At 43.4% G+C, this 17,792-nt stretch overlaps 1 protein-coding gene across 1 annotated transcript in view; it reads right to left on the reverse strand.

The window, feature by feature from the left end:
• The window catches only part of LOC138300242 (caspase-7-like), a 231,587-nt gene extending 214,655 nt beyond the window's left edge, over nucleotides 1-16,932 (reverse strand). The window contains exon 1 of the mRNA XM_069239327.1: nucleotides 16,787-16,932. Within this exon, the coding sequence (XP_069095428.1) occupies nucleotides 16,787-16,807 (21 nt within the window). The 5' untranslated portion in view covers nucleotides 16,808-16,932. The remainder of the gene's footprint in view (nucleotides 1-16,786) is intronic.
• Between the last annotated feature and the right edge of the window lie 860 nt (nucleotides 16,933-17,792).

Below are 17,792 nucleotides of genomic sequence, written 5' to 3' on the forward strand. Positions count from 1 at the left end.
ATACACAGATAAAGACACATCATGACTGCATCAGTGTTTACAGAGGTAATACACGGTGTTGCAAGAAAAGTTTTACAAGGGACAGACTCAACTTAAAGTGTTGTCACTGGCAACTTCACTAGTTTTAAGGCATGAATACCGCAATACGTTTTTTCTTCCATTATAACTTGAGGATTTCCATTTCTTCTGGCAATAAGGCCAGAAAATAACCTCTCATTTTGTATGAATTTACCTATTCTTATTACAATGAATTATCTTCATAACAATACATTTCTTACCTTGCAGTACCAACATTTGCAACATCAGGACGTCTTTTCCTATTACAATGTTTCATGTCACTAGTGGTTTGTATAATTTCGTTTTGAATTTCAATGTCCACGTTTACCACATGCCTGCTGGAAGTAGTCAACACAAAAAAAACAGGTGATGAATTGAATGCTTGAATTAATCTCAGCCACTGGCAATCGCTTGGGCCGCACCTCAATCCATCATTCAGTCCAGCCCGAACTACCAGGCCAGGTCCTCCCTGGACCAGAAACAACCATCCTGGGACCGGTTTCGGGGTATCACCCCTCATCAACCAGGCTAGCTTGCATCCAGTGCACAGTGAACACAGGAACAATGTCTGGGCATAACTGGCGCACTTAGGGCAGCAAATGCTAAAACAAAGTGATGGATGGAATGCTTGTATCAATCTCAGCCACTAGCAGTCACTTGGACTGCATCCCAATCCATTTTTTTCTCACCATGCCACCCTAGCTTGGACCCAGCCATATGCAATTCAGTCTTCATCCTCCTCCCCATGGGAACAGTCCAGCCTGAACTGCCAGGCCAGGTCCCCCCTGGACTGGAAACAAGTATCCTGGGACTGGTTTTAGAGTATCACCCTTTATCAGTCAGGCTAGCTTAAATCCATTGGCACAGTGAGCCAAGGGCCCACATCTAGGCATACCCGGCGCACTTAGGGCAGCAAATGCAATAACAGCAAGGTGATGGATGGAATGCTTAAATTAATCAACCGCTGGCATCGCTTAGGCCACATCCCAATCCATTTTTTTTTTGCCCACCATGCCACCCCAGATTCGACCCAGCCATATGCAAATCACTCTTGACCCTGCTCCCCATGGGAACAGTCCAGCCTGAACCCAGCAGGCCTTACAGCCCTAAGGCAGGGTGCATTATATTACAGGTAAGGGCATATATGCATAAGCAAACATTCCCTACTATATCTTTGTCGATTCTTATACATAGAATGTGAACAGGGAAGCCATTCTAAATGCATGTGCTGGACACTGGGCAATACGAGTTCCCCAGCTACATGAAGGCTCCACTGCAAATAGGGATTTTTGGTAGCAAACATCTCGTATTAATAAATCCTCACTGACTCCAGTGATGGATTTATTAATACATTCACCCAGAGGGCACCTTAGACGTGCCCCTTGAAAACCTACCAACTTCTGGTGGGCTAACTGATTAGATCGTGCCAACCTGCAACCAATAGACAAGTTTCTGACCCCCACGGGGTGACAGCCTTTGCTCTCAAGAGGTCAGGAACAAAGCCTGCTCTGGCAGGGGTGCTAGCACACCCCTCCAAACAGGATGACCTGCAGATCTACATTCCAAGATAGGAAACTTCAAAGGAGCCTGCTGCCTTTGGTATGCAGACCTGGCTTCTCTCCAAAGTGAGATGCCAACCCCCGCCTCAGGGCCCATTTGGTACCTGGACAGGTGGGATAATTAGCTTTGCAGGAGACATGTTGTATTTGCAGGCTGGACACACCTCTAGGGTGACCAGCCTGAAATGAACACAGCCTTAGGAATTCTGCCATTGTGTGTGTGGTGGAAATAGGAGTTCTGGGAAAGGGTGATGCCCACACCCTAGAGGAAGTGGTCATCTATGGGCCATAGTGACCCCAAAGGTACCTTCACTCCCCTTAACGCCCGTCAAATTGAGTATTTAGGGGACCCCTGATACCAGGAAAACAGATCTTCACTAGACACAAAAGAAGTAGTGTACAAGAAGCCTGCTGACCCAGGACCGAGAAACACGGATGACTTGGTGCCAACCCTGCTAGCCTGCCTGCTTGTGGAGCAACTGACCTGTCCTGCCACTGCAGGCTCCAAGCAACCAGGAGAGCTGTGAGTGCTTCGCCAATCATCAGAAGAATATCCTTTGAAGCAGAGGAGCTGCTTCCCTGCATCAGCAGGCACCGCTTCTAAAGTCTAGTACTCTGCCTCGTTGGCCATCATGTTATTTTTATAAATTTGTGTCAGATTTCTTTATTGAGTAAGTATCTCACTTACTGCCTAGGTGTGTGCCTTACATGCTTACCACTACCCTCTGATATGCCTAAGTGCTTGCCCACACTACCCCAAATGAGAGCATTTGGGGCGTCATTCGTGCCTTTGTAATTCCAGTGGGGTTTGCTTGGACTTTTTTCACAGTGTACCTCTTTTTGGTCCACCATATAAAGAGCCAATTTCCTACATTCCATACATAACAGTGCATGAATGTTTAGGCATTTCTGTTGACCAGTTACAGACCAGTTGTCTGTCAGCTGTGTGTCTGTTTACTTTATAAACACATCTAAAGATTATTCCTGCAAAGCAAAAAATGACAAAGGGAACATGGTTGGTTTTGTTGAAGCGCCACATCATTGTATGTCAGACTCGAGAGAACTACTTGATCAACAGAAATGTACTCACTGTGGGACTCACATATAATTTGCTGTAATTGTTGGGCATTCTCACAGGACATGCCCTGGTATCTTACCCATGCATGCCCACTGAGGGCAACCGGCTGCTGGGTTCACTCTCATTGGGCTGACACAACTGCACTTACCTTCTGTTGTTGGCCCTGGTGGCGGGCCCTCCTCTGTATTGACTGTTTGGAAGTGGCGGGGCTGGTGTCCTGGCAAATGCCATTCTAACTGGTTTTGACAATCGCAGTGATATGGTGGGGCTTTCTTAATATCTGCCCAATCCATCCATGGCCACCGTTCTATTCATTTCAATGGGGATTGCCAAGTCCAAGACGAAAGGAACTACTTTCCTTGACTCCTGACGTTTCTCCAGGTCATGTCTTCCTATTTAAACCCTCTGTAAAAATGGTATGATGCGTCACGATGCTCCCGGATTCCCTGTTCTGGTATTTGGCTATCCTTCATTCGTGACCTGTGTGCTGTTGTTGTGGTGGTGAATTCAGGAGGTTTTTTCTGTTTTTTGCTTTTTCCTTTAAGGGCACGTTCTAGCTTCATGTCTCCTTCAGCGGCTGGCAACGTGGCTTCAGATGGCGATCTTCCAAGCTTCAGTTCCAGAACTGTCAAATCCAGATGACCCCTCTTGCATCCACCTCTTATAAGTAATGTTGCAACTGAAGTGTTTCATTGTTTGCGCTAAAGTTGTAATGCAACAGTGGTAGTGTTGAGGTTGTGTCGTAGTTGATTTGTGCTTGGTGTCTCATCTGTGCCTAGCATGCTGTTGCTCAGGCACCATGTATACTGCTGACATTGCTGTCCTTTGAGCCATGACAGTTTAACGAGGACCATGCCCTTTTTACTGCAGTGTTTCTACAGGCAAGGAGGAAGAATTGTATCCATGTGCTCAGGATGGAACGGTTCCAGTCAGCTTTTTTGGCTGACTCTGCACTTCTTTGCCTCCACTTGTTGAGGGACCCTTTCCAGGACAAAGAAAGATTCTTGTACCCACTGGGCCTTATGGTTGATTTGTACAGGGCTTCATATGGTCTGTAGCCATGTGTTTCTCGTCTCCCTGTCTAAGACAGTGTTGGTTGCACCAGGGGTCAGAATCAGGGTTCAACAATTACAAGACAAACATTGGGAGGTGATAGTGCATTGCTCTGATGCCAAACCAGAGTATAAATGGTATGCTGATCACTGCTGGAAGCCTGAAGCTCTCTTGAAGTGAATCGTTTTGGGGGGTTTTGGTTTAGTAACTTCATAAGTACAGTTTGTGAATAGGAACAGGACCACTTTTTTGTGGGTGTGTCCCATATGTCCTTCCTTACTCCTCCCCTAACACCTCCTTACTCATCCCTTAATTTTTCCCATTGTGTTATAAGTATTAAGGATTTTCAAGTCACTCCCTTCTCTCCCTACTACATTTACTACTAAAATGTGTATGTAAGTGTATGGAGACTCTGCAGTTGGGGCAGAGAGTTCCACATAGAAAAAGATAGGAGAGGCGTTGTGTGTGAATAGCATTTTGTAGTATGTTAGCAATACTATTGAAGTACTAAAAGTACTACAAAATGCAATTTTTAAGTAGGCCCCTATTAGTCCCTGATTGTCCCCACCAACAAATAGAATATCGGATTTCCTAAGGGTTTTGGCATACTGCTTGCTTAACATTTAGTAAATGACACGACTCCCGTTCTATAGACAAAGAGGCTGAAAAAAAAAAATACAAAAAGCATAATTTCTTGCTGCTCGTTATGCATTCTAGGAGCAATTTTAGGAAGAAAAGGGGGATTAGGTCTTGAAACACTCTCAAAAAAGGATGTTTGAACAATCGAGCTCCAGCGCCTTATACATTATGGCAGCAGCCACCAGAAAGTCTGCCTTTATCGACAAGTATTTTAAGTCAACAGAAATGTTTAAAAGGGGACCTCTTGATAAACTTTGAGCACTAGTGGAAAATCCCAAAGAGGCATATAAATGAGGAGCTGCTGGTATGTAGGTTGAAAAGCTCTTTATTGATCTCCACACCAGATCTTCTTATTAGAACAGTCTCCCAAAAGTGCTTTTAAAGCTTTTATTACCAGCCTCTGGACTATCAAAGTGGCAACTGCTAAACCCTTCTGAAAGTCATCTTGTGAAAATGTAAAAAAAAAAGAGATATAACTTTCAGTAGGGCAAATGGACCTCAAAGAACACCACTGTTGAAAGTTCTTCCAGTACTAGTTATAAAACTTCGGACTACAAGATGCCTGGATTTCTGAATAATTACAGTGCCTGGATACCCTCATGGGTGACAAGCAGCACTCCAGAAATCCACCTTACAGTATGTTACTTTACGTTACAGCTAAATCCCCTGAAATCTCTACTCTGAAGCCCAGTGCTCTCAACCTCAAGATCATCAGAAAAAGCTTGGACAGATAAAGGCACCTTGGTTCGCGAAGAATAAATGGTGATAGTATGATTCTCCACAGGGATGACTGAACCAAGGACCTCACCATTGGAAAGCTTACTCTGCAAAGCCAAAAGGATAGAACTGCTATCACCTATGTTTCTCTCACCTGCATCTTTAGATGCAGCAAAAGGATAACAGGAAAAGAAGGAAAAGCATAGAGGACATGAAGACTGTAAGGTGCAGATAGGAAGTCTACTCCATAACCACCTGGAACTGGAAACAGAGAAAAGATTCTCAGATACTGAGTGTCATCTCGTGAAGGAAACAAATGCAGCAAGTGTTCCCCGAACGTATTATATAAAATGTCTGTGGAATTACTGACGTTAAGATGACAGAAAAACTGTACTCAAGCTGTCTGCTGCTACATTGTTATTCTCAGCTCCTTACAGAGAAAGAAAACATTGTTCTGCCCATATCCCAATCTTCTGTAGAATCAGGTGGAGGGATGAAGATTTTGTTCCTCCTTGTCTGTTTTTATAAGACATTGTCACCTTATTGTCTGCCACACAAACGTGTTGTTGAGACAGTGACAACGGAAAGTGCAACAATGCTTGAAGTACTGCTGCCAAAGTTTACAGTTGGAAGATTTTGTTTTCTTCTTGTTTATCTATTTGTCTTGAACTGACATATCCAGTAGTGTTATTCATCACCTTTTCAAGTTAGCATGTGTGGTCACTATTTTCGGTAGTCACAAATGAAGCAGAAATCCTCTTTTCAATGAAACTGGATTCAACTAACCCAATAGATATAATCTTACCAATCCTGTTACTGGAATCTACCCCTAACTCATAAAAACAGGCTTCCAATACTTCAGGAGAGGCATATAAAGAGGTCTCAGATGCTGCCTGGCCCAAGGAACCAGAAAGCACAAGACCTCACATGTCCCTGAACTTCCAACCATAGATGTGCTGGAGGTTTACTTATAAACAGTAGAGATAGTGAAGGGCTTAATTTGACTTCTCCTTCTACTGGAAAGGAACACAATCCTGATATCTATTTAATTTAGTCGAAGAAACAAGAAAAACACTACTAAAAGGTACGGGTGCACATGCACAGTAGCTGTCTTTATCAGTTTCCATGCATGCATTATGAACAGACACTAGTCTCCTCCTTAAAGGCACACCAGCACAGGGGAAAGGACACTGATCCACCCAACCTAATCATCCACAGGCATCTCGGGGACTAACTGTACATTCTTACTTATGTATCATTGCATTACACAGACAGCCATACTTCCGCGAACGTGCCAGCCCTGAAGCAACTGGAAACAATTTCCTCCTCCTGGGGCTCTACAAGTATTGTGCAGCCTATCTCCCTCCTTTGCCTGATCTTGGCATGAGCCCCGTAGCTGAAGCCTGGCAAACATCCCACTCCCTTTCTTGTTTCCATCATGATGCAAGAGAAAAAATGAGGAAGTAGTGTGAATAAGATACTCTATTACAGCGTCCAGTTGGCGGGGAGAGTTTTAACTTTACTTCCTGGTTTTTCTACTGTCTGAGGTGGAACACATCGAAAGCAGTGCTGGAAAGAAGGTAGATCCTGCCGGATTATACTTCTGGCAGCTATTTCCGGCTGACCCAGGGAAACATGATGAATAAATCCTGGTATCATTCTCTGACACTTGGCCATAATTCAGCAGTGCACGCACCTTGTTTGCATTCTGTCCACAGCAGTAACATATAGGCAGTGAGATGGCTTTTTTATTTTCACTTCTAGTGGTTCACAAAACAAAGGCCTGAGCTAAGGGATCATCAGCTCTTTTTTGTCGAAGTAATAACTTTGGCTGAGAGTCAGGTCAAGCCTAACACCTAGAGGCCAATGCAATGAACATTTACGTAACACACAGAGGCACAATAGTATAAATTCACATAGAGGAAATGTAATGTAAGACAATTTGGTTTATAAGGTGTAAAAATTACATATTGGCCATACTTGTACACATTATATGTTAAGAGCGAACGGTCAGGAGAAACACAAAGTTAGGATATAAAATGTAACTTGGTGATTGTGGTTGTCTGTACTAACAAGACTTTATTACTTCTCAAAGGAATCCTTCCTTACAATCTTAGAATAAACAACAGATTGAGGAAAAAAACAATAAGGATCTAAACCCATCACTTACAATTTGCATTCAGCTCCTTGATGCTGGTAAATAGACCACTGTGTATTTTAGAAGGTTTACAACTGTATGAACTGGAAGTAAGAAAATGATCCCAGTGTCAAAAGCAGTAGCCCACACACCTAGCTAAATAAACTCAAAATCTATGATCAGCATGGTACACTATGTGCTTTGCAGCAGGCATATTAACCATCTATGCTACTTTTGAATAAAAGATGTGACTGGACAAAAGCACAAAACTCTCCCATAGCCACTAAAGTTATTTTAAAACTATTGTAATTCCCTCAAAATTGCTGGGCAGACAATGATCTCTGCAGTAGGTGCATTAACCCTTTAAGATATTTTAAAGTAAGGCCACTTTTTGGCTGTAAGCACAATACGGGTGTTACATAGTAGATAGATAAACAACTCAGGTAGGATTGGGTTAACTGGGTATCCCATTTATTTTTATAGGTATAGTTTCGGTATAGGTTGGTCGTTACAGTCACTTAAAGTATTTTCAATTCTTCTTTTGTTTTCCTCCGTTCTAGGGACGTCTTCTAGATTGACTTTCTGCTGGGATTGGGGTTGCCTCAGGACGAAGGGAAAAAGAAAGAAAGATCAGGTTTCAGGTAAGTGTGTTTTCTTAGTCCTTCTCTCAACCACTGGGTTTACCAGGGGAGGGAGGTGTGGGTGGACGTGAGGAGTGATTACCCCGGTGTCACTCCTATCGGATACTCATGTGCTCGTGCCAGTGTGCTCACCCCTACCTTACCCCTTATCCCATTCATGGTACTTAATAAAAATAAGACTGTACCTTGTACAGCCATGCCCCTCCAGGGACGTGGCTAGGCTGTCTGGTGTTGGGCTCCCCTCTCTGATCCTCCGTTCCTTCCTGCTCTACACGGTCTTTGTCCCCACCGCCCCCCTCCTTTAGCGCGTTGTCTCTGCTTCCTGGGACAGGCTCCTCCGTGTCTTTTCCTCCCGTCATTGGGCCACTCCTGTCCTCTTCCTGCTTTTCGGGTCTCCGTCCTTCTTCCTCGTTGCTGTTCTGTCTTTCTGCGTTGCTCCTTGTCTCCTCTTCTCTCTACCCGTCTCTGCATTCGTCTGGGATTATATCCCAGTTGTTTGCGGCCGCCGCCCCCTTCACCCAGAAGTCGCCACCGATGCAGACCGGGTCCTTGTGTTGGGAAGTGCCCCCGGGGCACTTCCCAGAGTCGTATGTTGTGGTTGCTATGGCAATCCTCGCCGCCGACGTCGCAGTGGCCAATTAACTATTTTAAAACAGACTAAGGTGGTCATTATGAGTTTGACGGTTCAAGGACTGCCAATCCCGTGGTGGCGGATGGACTGCCACACTCCTGGTGGTCCGACTGCCCATTTACAACCATGGTGGTTGGACCACCAGGGGACCCCCACCACCACCACGATCACAGATCCTGATGGGTTGGCAGACCTTTTTTTGGCTATTTGGGGCAGTTCACGCTTAGGACCTCATAATGTTTTGTCCACGTAAGCTACCCATGCCAAATTTGTGTCCTTTTTTTCCAACATACTAGGGATTCTAGAGGTATCCAGAGTTTGTGGGTTCCCCTGAAGGAGACCAAGAAATTAGCCAAAATACAGCAAAAATGTAGTTTTTTATTTAAAAAAAAATGGGAAAAAGGGCTGCAGGAGAAGGCTTATGTTTTTTTCCCTGAAAATGGCATCAACAAAGGATTTGTGGTGCTAAAATCACCAGCTTCCCAGCTTTCAGGAACAGGCAGACTCGGATCAGCAAAACACATTTTTTAACACAATTTTGACATTTTACTGGGACATACCCCATTTTTACTATTTTTTGTGCTTTTAGCCTCCTTCCAGTTAGTGATAGAAATGGGTGTGAAACTAATGCTGATCCTGGAAAGCTAAATATTTCTGAAAAGTAGACAAGATCCTGAATTCAGCAAGGGGTCACTTGTGTAGATCCTACAAGGTTTTCCTGCAGAAAATAACAGCTAAAATAAACAAATATTGAAATTGAGGTAAAAAAAACAGCCATTTCTCTCCACTATTTACTCTGTAACTTTTACCTGCGATGTCAGATTATTTAAAGCAATATACAGTTACGTCTGCTGGACTCTTCTGGTTGTGGGGATATATAGAGCTTGTAGGTTCATCAAGAACCCTAGGTACCCAAAGCCATTAAATAAGCTGCACCTTGCAATGGGTTTTCATTCTATAACGGGTATACAGCAATTCATTTGGTGAAATATAAAGGGTGAAAAATAAGTATCAAGCAAACCTTTGTGTTTCCAAAATGGGCACAAGATAAGGTGTTGTGAAGCAGTGGTTTTTTGCACATCTCTAATTTCTGGGGTCCCCATACCAGCATGTGAATTACAGGGCATTTCTCAAATAGACGTCTTTTTTACACACTGTCTTACATTTGGAAGGGAAAAATGGAGAGATGGACAAGGGGCATAACACTTCTTCTGCTATTCTGTGTTTCCCCAAGTCTCCCGATAACAATGGTACCTCACTTGCGTGGGTAGGCCGAACTTCCCGCGACAGGAAATGTAAAATGGACACATCACATTTTTACATTGAAAACTGACGTGTTTTTTGGAAAGTGCCTCGCTGTGGATTTTGATCTCTAGCTCAGCCGGCACCTAGGAAAACCTACCAAACCTGTGCATTTTTTTAAACTAGACACCTAGGGGAATCTAGCATTGGGTGACTTGTGGGGCTCTCACCAGGTTATGTTACTCAGAATCCTTTGCAAACCTCAAAATTTGGCCAAAAAAAACACTTTTTCCTCACATTTCGGTGACAGAATGTTCTGGAATATGAGAGGAGCCACACATTTAATCCACCCAGCACTCCCCCAAGTCTCCAGATAAAAATGTTACCTAACTTGTGTGGGTAGGCCTAGTGCCGCAAAAGGAAATGCCCCAAAACGCTATCTGGACACATCAAAATGATCAAATACAAAACTACCTGTTTTTGCAGGGGGCATCTGCGTTTTTGTTCCTGGACTCAGCAGCCATACAGGGAAACCTACCCAACGCAGACATTTCTGAAAGCTAGACACCCGAGGGAGTCCAGGGAGGTGTGACTTGCGTGGATCACCCAGTATCTTATTTACCCAGAATCCTCAGCAAACCTCAAATTTAGCTAAACAAATCACATTTTTCCCACATTTCTGTGTTGGATCACTGCACCGGGACAAAATTCCTCCCACCACATTCCCCTAAGTCTCCCAGTAAAAATGATACCTCACTTGTGTAGGAGGGCCAAGTGCCTGTGACAGGGAAGAGCCAAAAACATGTTAAAATTGATGGGGAACCAAAGCGGGTCCAAAAGGGTGGTTTGAAAAAAAAACATTTTTAAGCTGACAAGTGGGGCAGAATTTTTATCGGTATAGATGAGATAATACTGAGTGGTAGGAATTTTGTGGATTCCTGCTGATTCTGGAAGGTTCCATCACAAAAATGTGGGAAAAACGTGTGATTTTCAGCAAAGTTGGAGGTTTGCAGGGCAATGTGGGTAAGAAAATGGTATGCGGTGCAGGTGAAGCACACCACCCTGGAAACACTCAGATGTTTAGTTTTCAGATGTGTCTAGGTCTTGTGGATTTTTCTACATGGCAGCGTCCCAAAATTCAAAAAGTGCAGCCCTCACCATTCCAAGTGAGACGATTGTGAGAGTTAGCCAAGCTCTCAGGGCACAAATGTAAAACCAAAACGACGAATAATAATCAAATGTCCTCTTGCTTGCGGAGGGATAAGATGTTTTAGTGTGCAGGGGAAGAGCTGGAAGACTGTTACCCCCATCAGCTGGGGTGGGGGCATTACCAGGCCCATACTGGTTGGTAGCCACCACCCCACTATTTATTTTTTTATTCCCTGGCATCTAGCAGACTTTCTGCCTCCCCGTATGTGGATTGGGGGTAATTGCCCCATCTGCCCACTGGTGGGCAGAATAACTTTGGCCCCATTTATTTGAGGTGGGGGTATAGCCATACCCCCACCCTCTTATTTTGAAAAAGAAATCTTCCCAGATCTATGGTGGGCTTTCTGCCCCCCTCAGGGGCAGATGGACCTTCCAAATATAAGCCGATCTGCAGATATGCCCAATAGTAATGTGCCCCCATGGGGAGTGACCCTTGCCAAAGGGGCTGCTCCACCAAACAAAACACACACATACACACACACCAATCCCTGGTGCCTAAGTGGTTTCTGCCCCCCCAGAGGCAGATTGGCCTAACAGAAATAGGCCAATCTGCCCCCGAACGGAGCAGAAATGGGCTAATATAGATTTCCCCCCGAGGGGAACGACCCTTGCCTAAGGGGTCGCTCCCTTTGCGTGAAATGGGTGCAAAAAAATTAAAATCCCTGGTGTCTGGTGGTTTCAGCCCCCCTTGGGGCCGATTGGCCTAATAAAAATAGACTGATCTGCTCCCAAGGGGGGCAGAAATGGCCTAAAGACACTTTGCCCCACAGGGGAGTGCCCCTTGCCTAAGGGGTCGCTCCCCACCTATAAAAAAATAAAATAACCAAAAAGAATAAAACATGGTGTCTAGGGGTTTCTGCCCCCCCTCCACTCCCCTGGGGGCAGATCGGCCTAATTATAATAGGTCGATCTGCCCCCGGGGGGGCAGAAAAGGCCTAAAAATATTTTGCCCCCCTGGGGAGCGGTCCTTGCCCCTTATGTGTAAATATGTATTTTTTTAATTCCCTGGTGTAGGGCAGCAGAAATGCTGAGAGACATGAAAGGAGAGAAAAGGCCTTTCCTGTCCTTTCATGCCTCTCTCGCCCCTCCACGTGATCGGAGGAAAAAATGCCTTTGCATTTCTGCTCAGATCGGGGTAGGCCACTGATGAGGTTAGTGCGCGATCGTCATCAAACACCATGGAGGATGGGGGGGGGGGGGGGCAGGGATGGAATAGGAAGCTATTCCCCTTCCATCCCTGCCCAGGGGAGGGGGTGCAAGGTCCCCAGGAGAGCGCTAGCGCTTCCCTTGAGGGCCGGTATCTGGACGTAATGGTTACATCCTGGGCACCCGAGTGGTGCTGCCCAGGACATCACGGTTACATCCAGGGGACCCAAGCGGTTAATGTTCAGAAGCCACTGGCGGCTGGTATTCATGGGTGCAATGGCCATTGCCCTACTATCTTAACAAAAGAGACAAAAAAGTGGAGACGAAACATCAAGAGGTTGGAAAATAATAGCTACTTTCTGCTGGATAATGTATTTCTCCAAATCTATGCTTTTGTATGGTTGAAAAGGGGGTTAGAATTTAATTGTGGCTTGGTGGGCATGTGCTGGGCTGGGTGAGTGCGTTCGTTCTGAAGGCACAAGCTACACCAGTCACATCACAGCAGAGGGCACACTTACAAAATATAAGTGCATTTTGAAAGTTTGTGCCGCTTTTGCGTCAAAAAGTGACGCAAATGCAGCGCAAAAAAAGTATAAATATGAGCCCTCGTGTCTGTTTGTTGTGAAGCACACTTATCTCCCTGGCAAAGTTCACACTATGTATAACTGTCAAAACTTAACTGTGGGTTTAACCTCTCATCAGCTCTTCTCTCATCCTCAAAGCATTATGCATTAACCTTTGATATCAGGAAGTGATACCCATCTAGAAGTTGATTTGCACAGTGGGAAACATGAAAATCTGGGTTCAATCCCAGCATCCCTGTGTGAACAGATTGTGTGACCCTAGACAAATACTTTATTTCACCAAGCTTCTTTTTTGTTCATTATCACATATGGGAGCACCTTCACATACGTGAGTTTGGGAAGTATGGCAACAAATAACTCCTGAGTTTAATAGTTTTTGTGTTGCTCGATCTAAAATAAGATCCTAAGATGCAAGTATAGCACACATGACCCCTGACATGCCTCTTAATTCACTAATAGCATTATCATTAGGGAAACGGCAGGAATGTATTTCAGTTCATGATTAAAAACTAACTTTAGGTAGGAATATCTCCATTTGAAATGTTATATATGTGGATTTGTATGATATTACTATTTCGCCTATCTTCTAACAACCTATAATATATGGTTTAATACATATTGCATAATTCTTTCTTTCCAGATTTTCTTTTATAGATCTACTTCTAAGAGTTAATGCGCAGATGGATGCCTTATAAATAATCTCATCTATTGCATTTTTTGATATATGTATAATGTTTTTTGTGTTTAGAAATCTGAGAAGTTAATATTTCATAATATTTTTCATATATGGCCATAATTTGATTTATTGTTTCTCTATTTAACACAGTTTGTATATTGACATGTACTCCTCAATAAACTTACACAAAAAAAACTAACTTAAATAAATGCTGCCCAAATCTGATGTACTAAGGTGACACACTTCTAAGAGGTGAAGAAATTAACTTTTTTGAACTTATATTTGTTGCAGGCTTACATTTCAAACATTCTCAAGGCCCTGCCAGTGCACAGGTTGATATAGCCACACCCAACTATTATCTCAGCTCTACCTGTTAATTTGCTGGTTCACCTACCTCTATTTTTATTCACTGCTTATTTATGAAAGGTTGTGTTGCTCAGAGCGGGGTTGAGAGGTGGATGGAGAGCAGTGGTGCGTGTTTTTTTTCCCCAGTACCTGGTATTAATTATTTAGAAATTCTGATCCAACTGTGCTGTTTTTAAGTCTTATGGTGCCTAGAGAAGCAACAAACTCACCATAATGTCCTCTTCCATGATCTTCAGGTTCAGTTTTATCAGATTTTTCGGTTGAAGATGTTATTGTGAGTTTGTAGGGATCATTTCTTTTTCACCCAGTATGCTATGTAGAGGGATGATAGGCCTAGCCAGCCCACATGGAGTAGAATCATTTGATCCCATTCACTTTTCTGTGATAAGCAGGTTACCCCCATGGAGCTACCTCTTTAGTGCCCCCTGGTGGTGAGGAAATACTATCCCTCTAAACAGCCAATGGTTTAATTACAGCAGTGCTTCGGGGAAGTAGCAGTTGGCTTCCTGGACTCAATGAATTTGGGCCCCTCTGTACTGGGTCTCTCTTTTCTGCATTCAGAGAAAGGCATATATTAACCTAGTCGGACCAATTAGTTATTATGCATTGCACATTTTTTGACCTGGTTTTAATGTTATCTTGTGCATTAACAGTATTAATTTGGACAGCTTTTGTTCAAAATTATTCACAAATGTAAAGACCACCATTTCAATCCTCTTTTTTTTCACAATATTCTTCTGGGGGTGGGGGGTGGGGGGTAAGGGTTTGATGACGCAGAAAAAGAGGGTCCAACATATATTCACATATCATGTATCCAAAAGCATATAATGTAGTGTGATTTTAGTAAGGAAAATAATGTACGAGGGAAATTGTGCCCTCGGGGTAGTTCGCCATAATTATAAACGAGCTTTATTAATCATGAAGAATTGAAAATGTAGTAATCCGCCATAATTGCAAATGTATGCCATGATTTCTTATTTGAAACTGTTTGCTTAGCTTAAATTTAGTAAAGGCTTTGGCCTAGTTGCCTGGTCTCAAATTCTAACTGCGTGGCTTTTCCTTGAACTAATGAAACATATATTCTTGCTTGAAGTTGTATTTTTCCAGCAGAGATGACTAATACACTTATCTTAAAGGTTTCGTACTAGGCCGGTTTCATCCCCTTTGATACAAGGTCAGTCTCTGCAGGTGTGGACAATGAAGGTACAGATACCAAAAATAATTGGCAAACCATGTTACAACTTGTGTTCCAAGGCTCCAAGGACAGTGTATGCATAAATGAGCGCTAGTAAAAGACCATTTTCATTGGACAATTTGAAGCCAACCTATGAACCCTCCAATGGAAGACCCTGCAGAATTTGGAATGTTTCTTACTTAAACCCACTGGACAAAGAGAAGTCAGCCCTTTTTTCCTTGACGCCAATTTGAAGCCAGATGCCAGACTCCATTTTGGACGACACCCTGATGCCCTTTTCTCTATTCTAGAGAAAGAGACTTTAAGAATTTTCACCCTAGAGACTTTAACTTTGATTTGCCCCATCTTGCCCATGAAGTAATTTTGCCCCATTTTCCTTGCCGCTGCAAGGAAGTTTGCCCTTAACTTTGCCCCTTTGAAATCTGCCCCATGCTGATCAAACCGGTACCTGAAGGACGAAGACTTTCTTGAATGCTGATTGTATTTGGTAAATATGAAAGGATAATTGTATTATGCATTGTGTTTTTCCTTTTAGGTACCAACTGATATTTTGATAGGGCCTGAGCTAGAAGTTTTCCAAATTTTGTGTTGACTAAATTCGTTTTGCATGAAGCCCCACATGCCAATGCTAATTAGAGGTTAGTCGAGGTATTCATTCGATGCACCATGCTAAATTGAAATCTTGTTATGCTGACCAATGTATGAAATTAGTCAAATACAGTTAGTCATATTAGTGATTTGTATTGCCATAACTGAGTGTATCATTATTCAGATTTTGCGTAGATTGCGTTTCTTCCGCCGCTATGGACAGCTAGTAATGTTCATATACATATATCATTTGGTTTTGAGACTTATATACATTGTGCTAGCTTTGTTAATATAGGGAAATAAATTCACTAACTTTTAATAAACTGGTGTGGTTATTCATGACTGAAAGGTCATGGTGCGCCGAAATATCAACTGTTATTGATTTCTGATGTGATATATTGATCTATTAATTGAGTATTGATTACCGATTACAATAGTTATTGATTATTGATCTAAGTGACCCGACTATTCTAGGATGAGGAGAGCCCGACCCGGCTAAAAGATTCACCGACCTCCAACGTGTCCAGGTACAGGTAATTTATAAGGGCTGGACGCGTTATCAGGTTCTCTCCTCATGCACCCACTCTTTCAGTTCGGGCTCGCTCGCCTTGCGTGCACATTATACTGGGGTCTGTAATATATCCAAACGCACCACTTTTAAAATCCACCAGCCGCCACTGTTAGTTGCATGATCTTTAGGGTGACCAGGTTTTGAAAAGAAAAAACCGGGACAGTTAGATATAAAAGTAGGACTTGAGCCTTTAGTCTCACTTTTATAATGTGCCTGTCCAGTAAACGTCTGTGTGTGTGACACGGATACACATGAGAGCAGGCAGCAGAGGACAGAAACTAATAAATTGCTCGTTCAATCAATTAAGGCTCTAGAGGTGCATGTGAAAGGAAAGCATAACTTTCACGTCTGATTTGCAGGTTGACTTTACCTTTGTCCCAAAAACCGGGACTTTTATTTAAAATTAACAAAAGCATTAGAAAGTTGACCTGATCTGTGGCTCAAAAACCGGGACATTATTTAAAATGAACAAAAGCGTCGTGGCACCGGGGCAGTCCTTTAAAAACCGGGACTGTCCGGGGAAATCCGGGACGTCTGGTCATTGATCTCTCCACATATTCAAATCCTTCGAAAAAAAAACACATTTGCACCTGCGGCGTGGGCGCTGAAACCCATCGAAGATGAAGGATGGGGAATGAACACTCTCTGCCCGACACAGAAACAAAGACAAAGGATATACATGAAGGGCAAGCTTTACCGTCTCGAGTTGAGAGTCCATGGCAATAGAAAGGCGGCAGGTCTCCTCCAAGTGACCACTGTCTACTAGCTGGAGCTAGATGACGCACTGTGTAGAGGAACAGAGACGCCCTGCTTCAGCCGTTCAGCTTGACTGCTTGTAAAGCAGGTACTTCGGCTTTTTAGTATGTTTGTCAGTTGACTCAACATATTACTTTCACTTTTCGAGAAGTCACGTGTTGTCTCTCTGGGCGCTATGCAGCGCTTGGTTTAGAAACTCGCAGAGATTGAGCCATCACTCCTGACTTGGAATGACAAAGTCCGCATTGTTGTTAATGTATGCTTGAGAAATTAGTTACTTATTTTTTCACAACTTTCAATATTGTGTTGAGGGATACTCTGTAAAAAATTGAGAAGACGCGGTCACCCGGTTTAAATTCTCACACTGCCGTCTCACTAAGATTCCTGCTTATCATCGGCAAACAGCAGACTTGGAAGAGTTAATCTGTTAAATGATTAAGCCACTGTATGGAGGCACTCATGAAACTTTCGAAATGTTTGATTTAGAAGCAAATGATTTTTACATGAAATATCCAGATTAGTAGCAAATGGTGGATTATGATGCAAGTGTGGTAAATCCACAATTAAGCGCACAAGGCTGCAGCCCCAGAAGCACCTGATTGTAGTAGCCCTGCTGAAAGTACCTAAAGGCCCTCATTATGACATTGACGGTGAAAACTGAATACCGCCGCGGTGACTGCTGCCGACATACCGCAGCGGAGGTGAACATCCGTCCGCCAGATTATGACACACACACACAAAATCGACAGAAAACAGCGACAACCACAAATCTTCCAGACCCACTGAACGTGATAAACTGTCAGTAATACCACCCATACCGTTACGCCACCAAAACAACGCCCTCAAATTAATGATCCAACAATCACCACAGCGGACATTGAATGGCGATAAACCATTGGCGTTGCACACTGCCGTGGCGGATATGGCCACTCAAAAACAAAACAATA

Source organism: Pleurodeles waltl, chromosome 6 (assembly GCF_031143425.1).
Source record: "Pleurodeles waltl isolate 20211129_DDA chromosome 6, aPleWal1.hap1.20221129, whole genome shotgun sequence".
Classification (NCBI taxonomy): Eukaryota; Metazoa; Chordata; class Amphibia; order Caudata; family Salamandridae; genus Pleurodeles; species Pleurodeles waltl.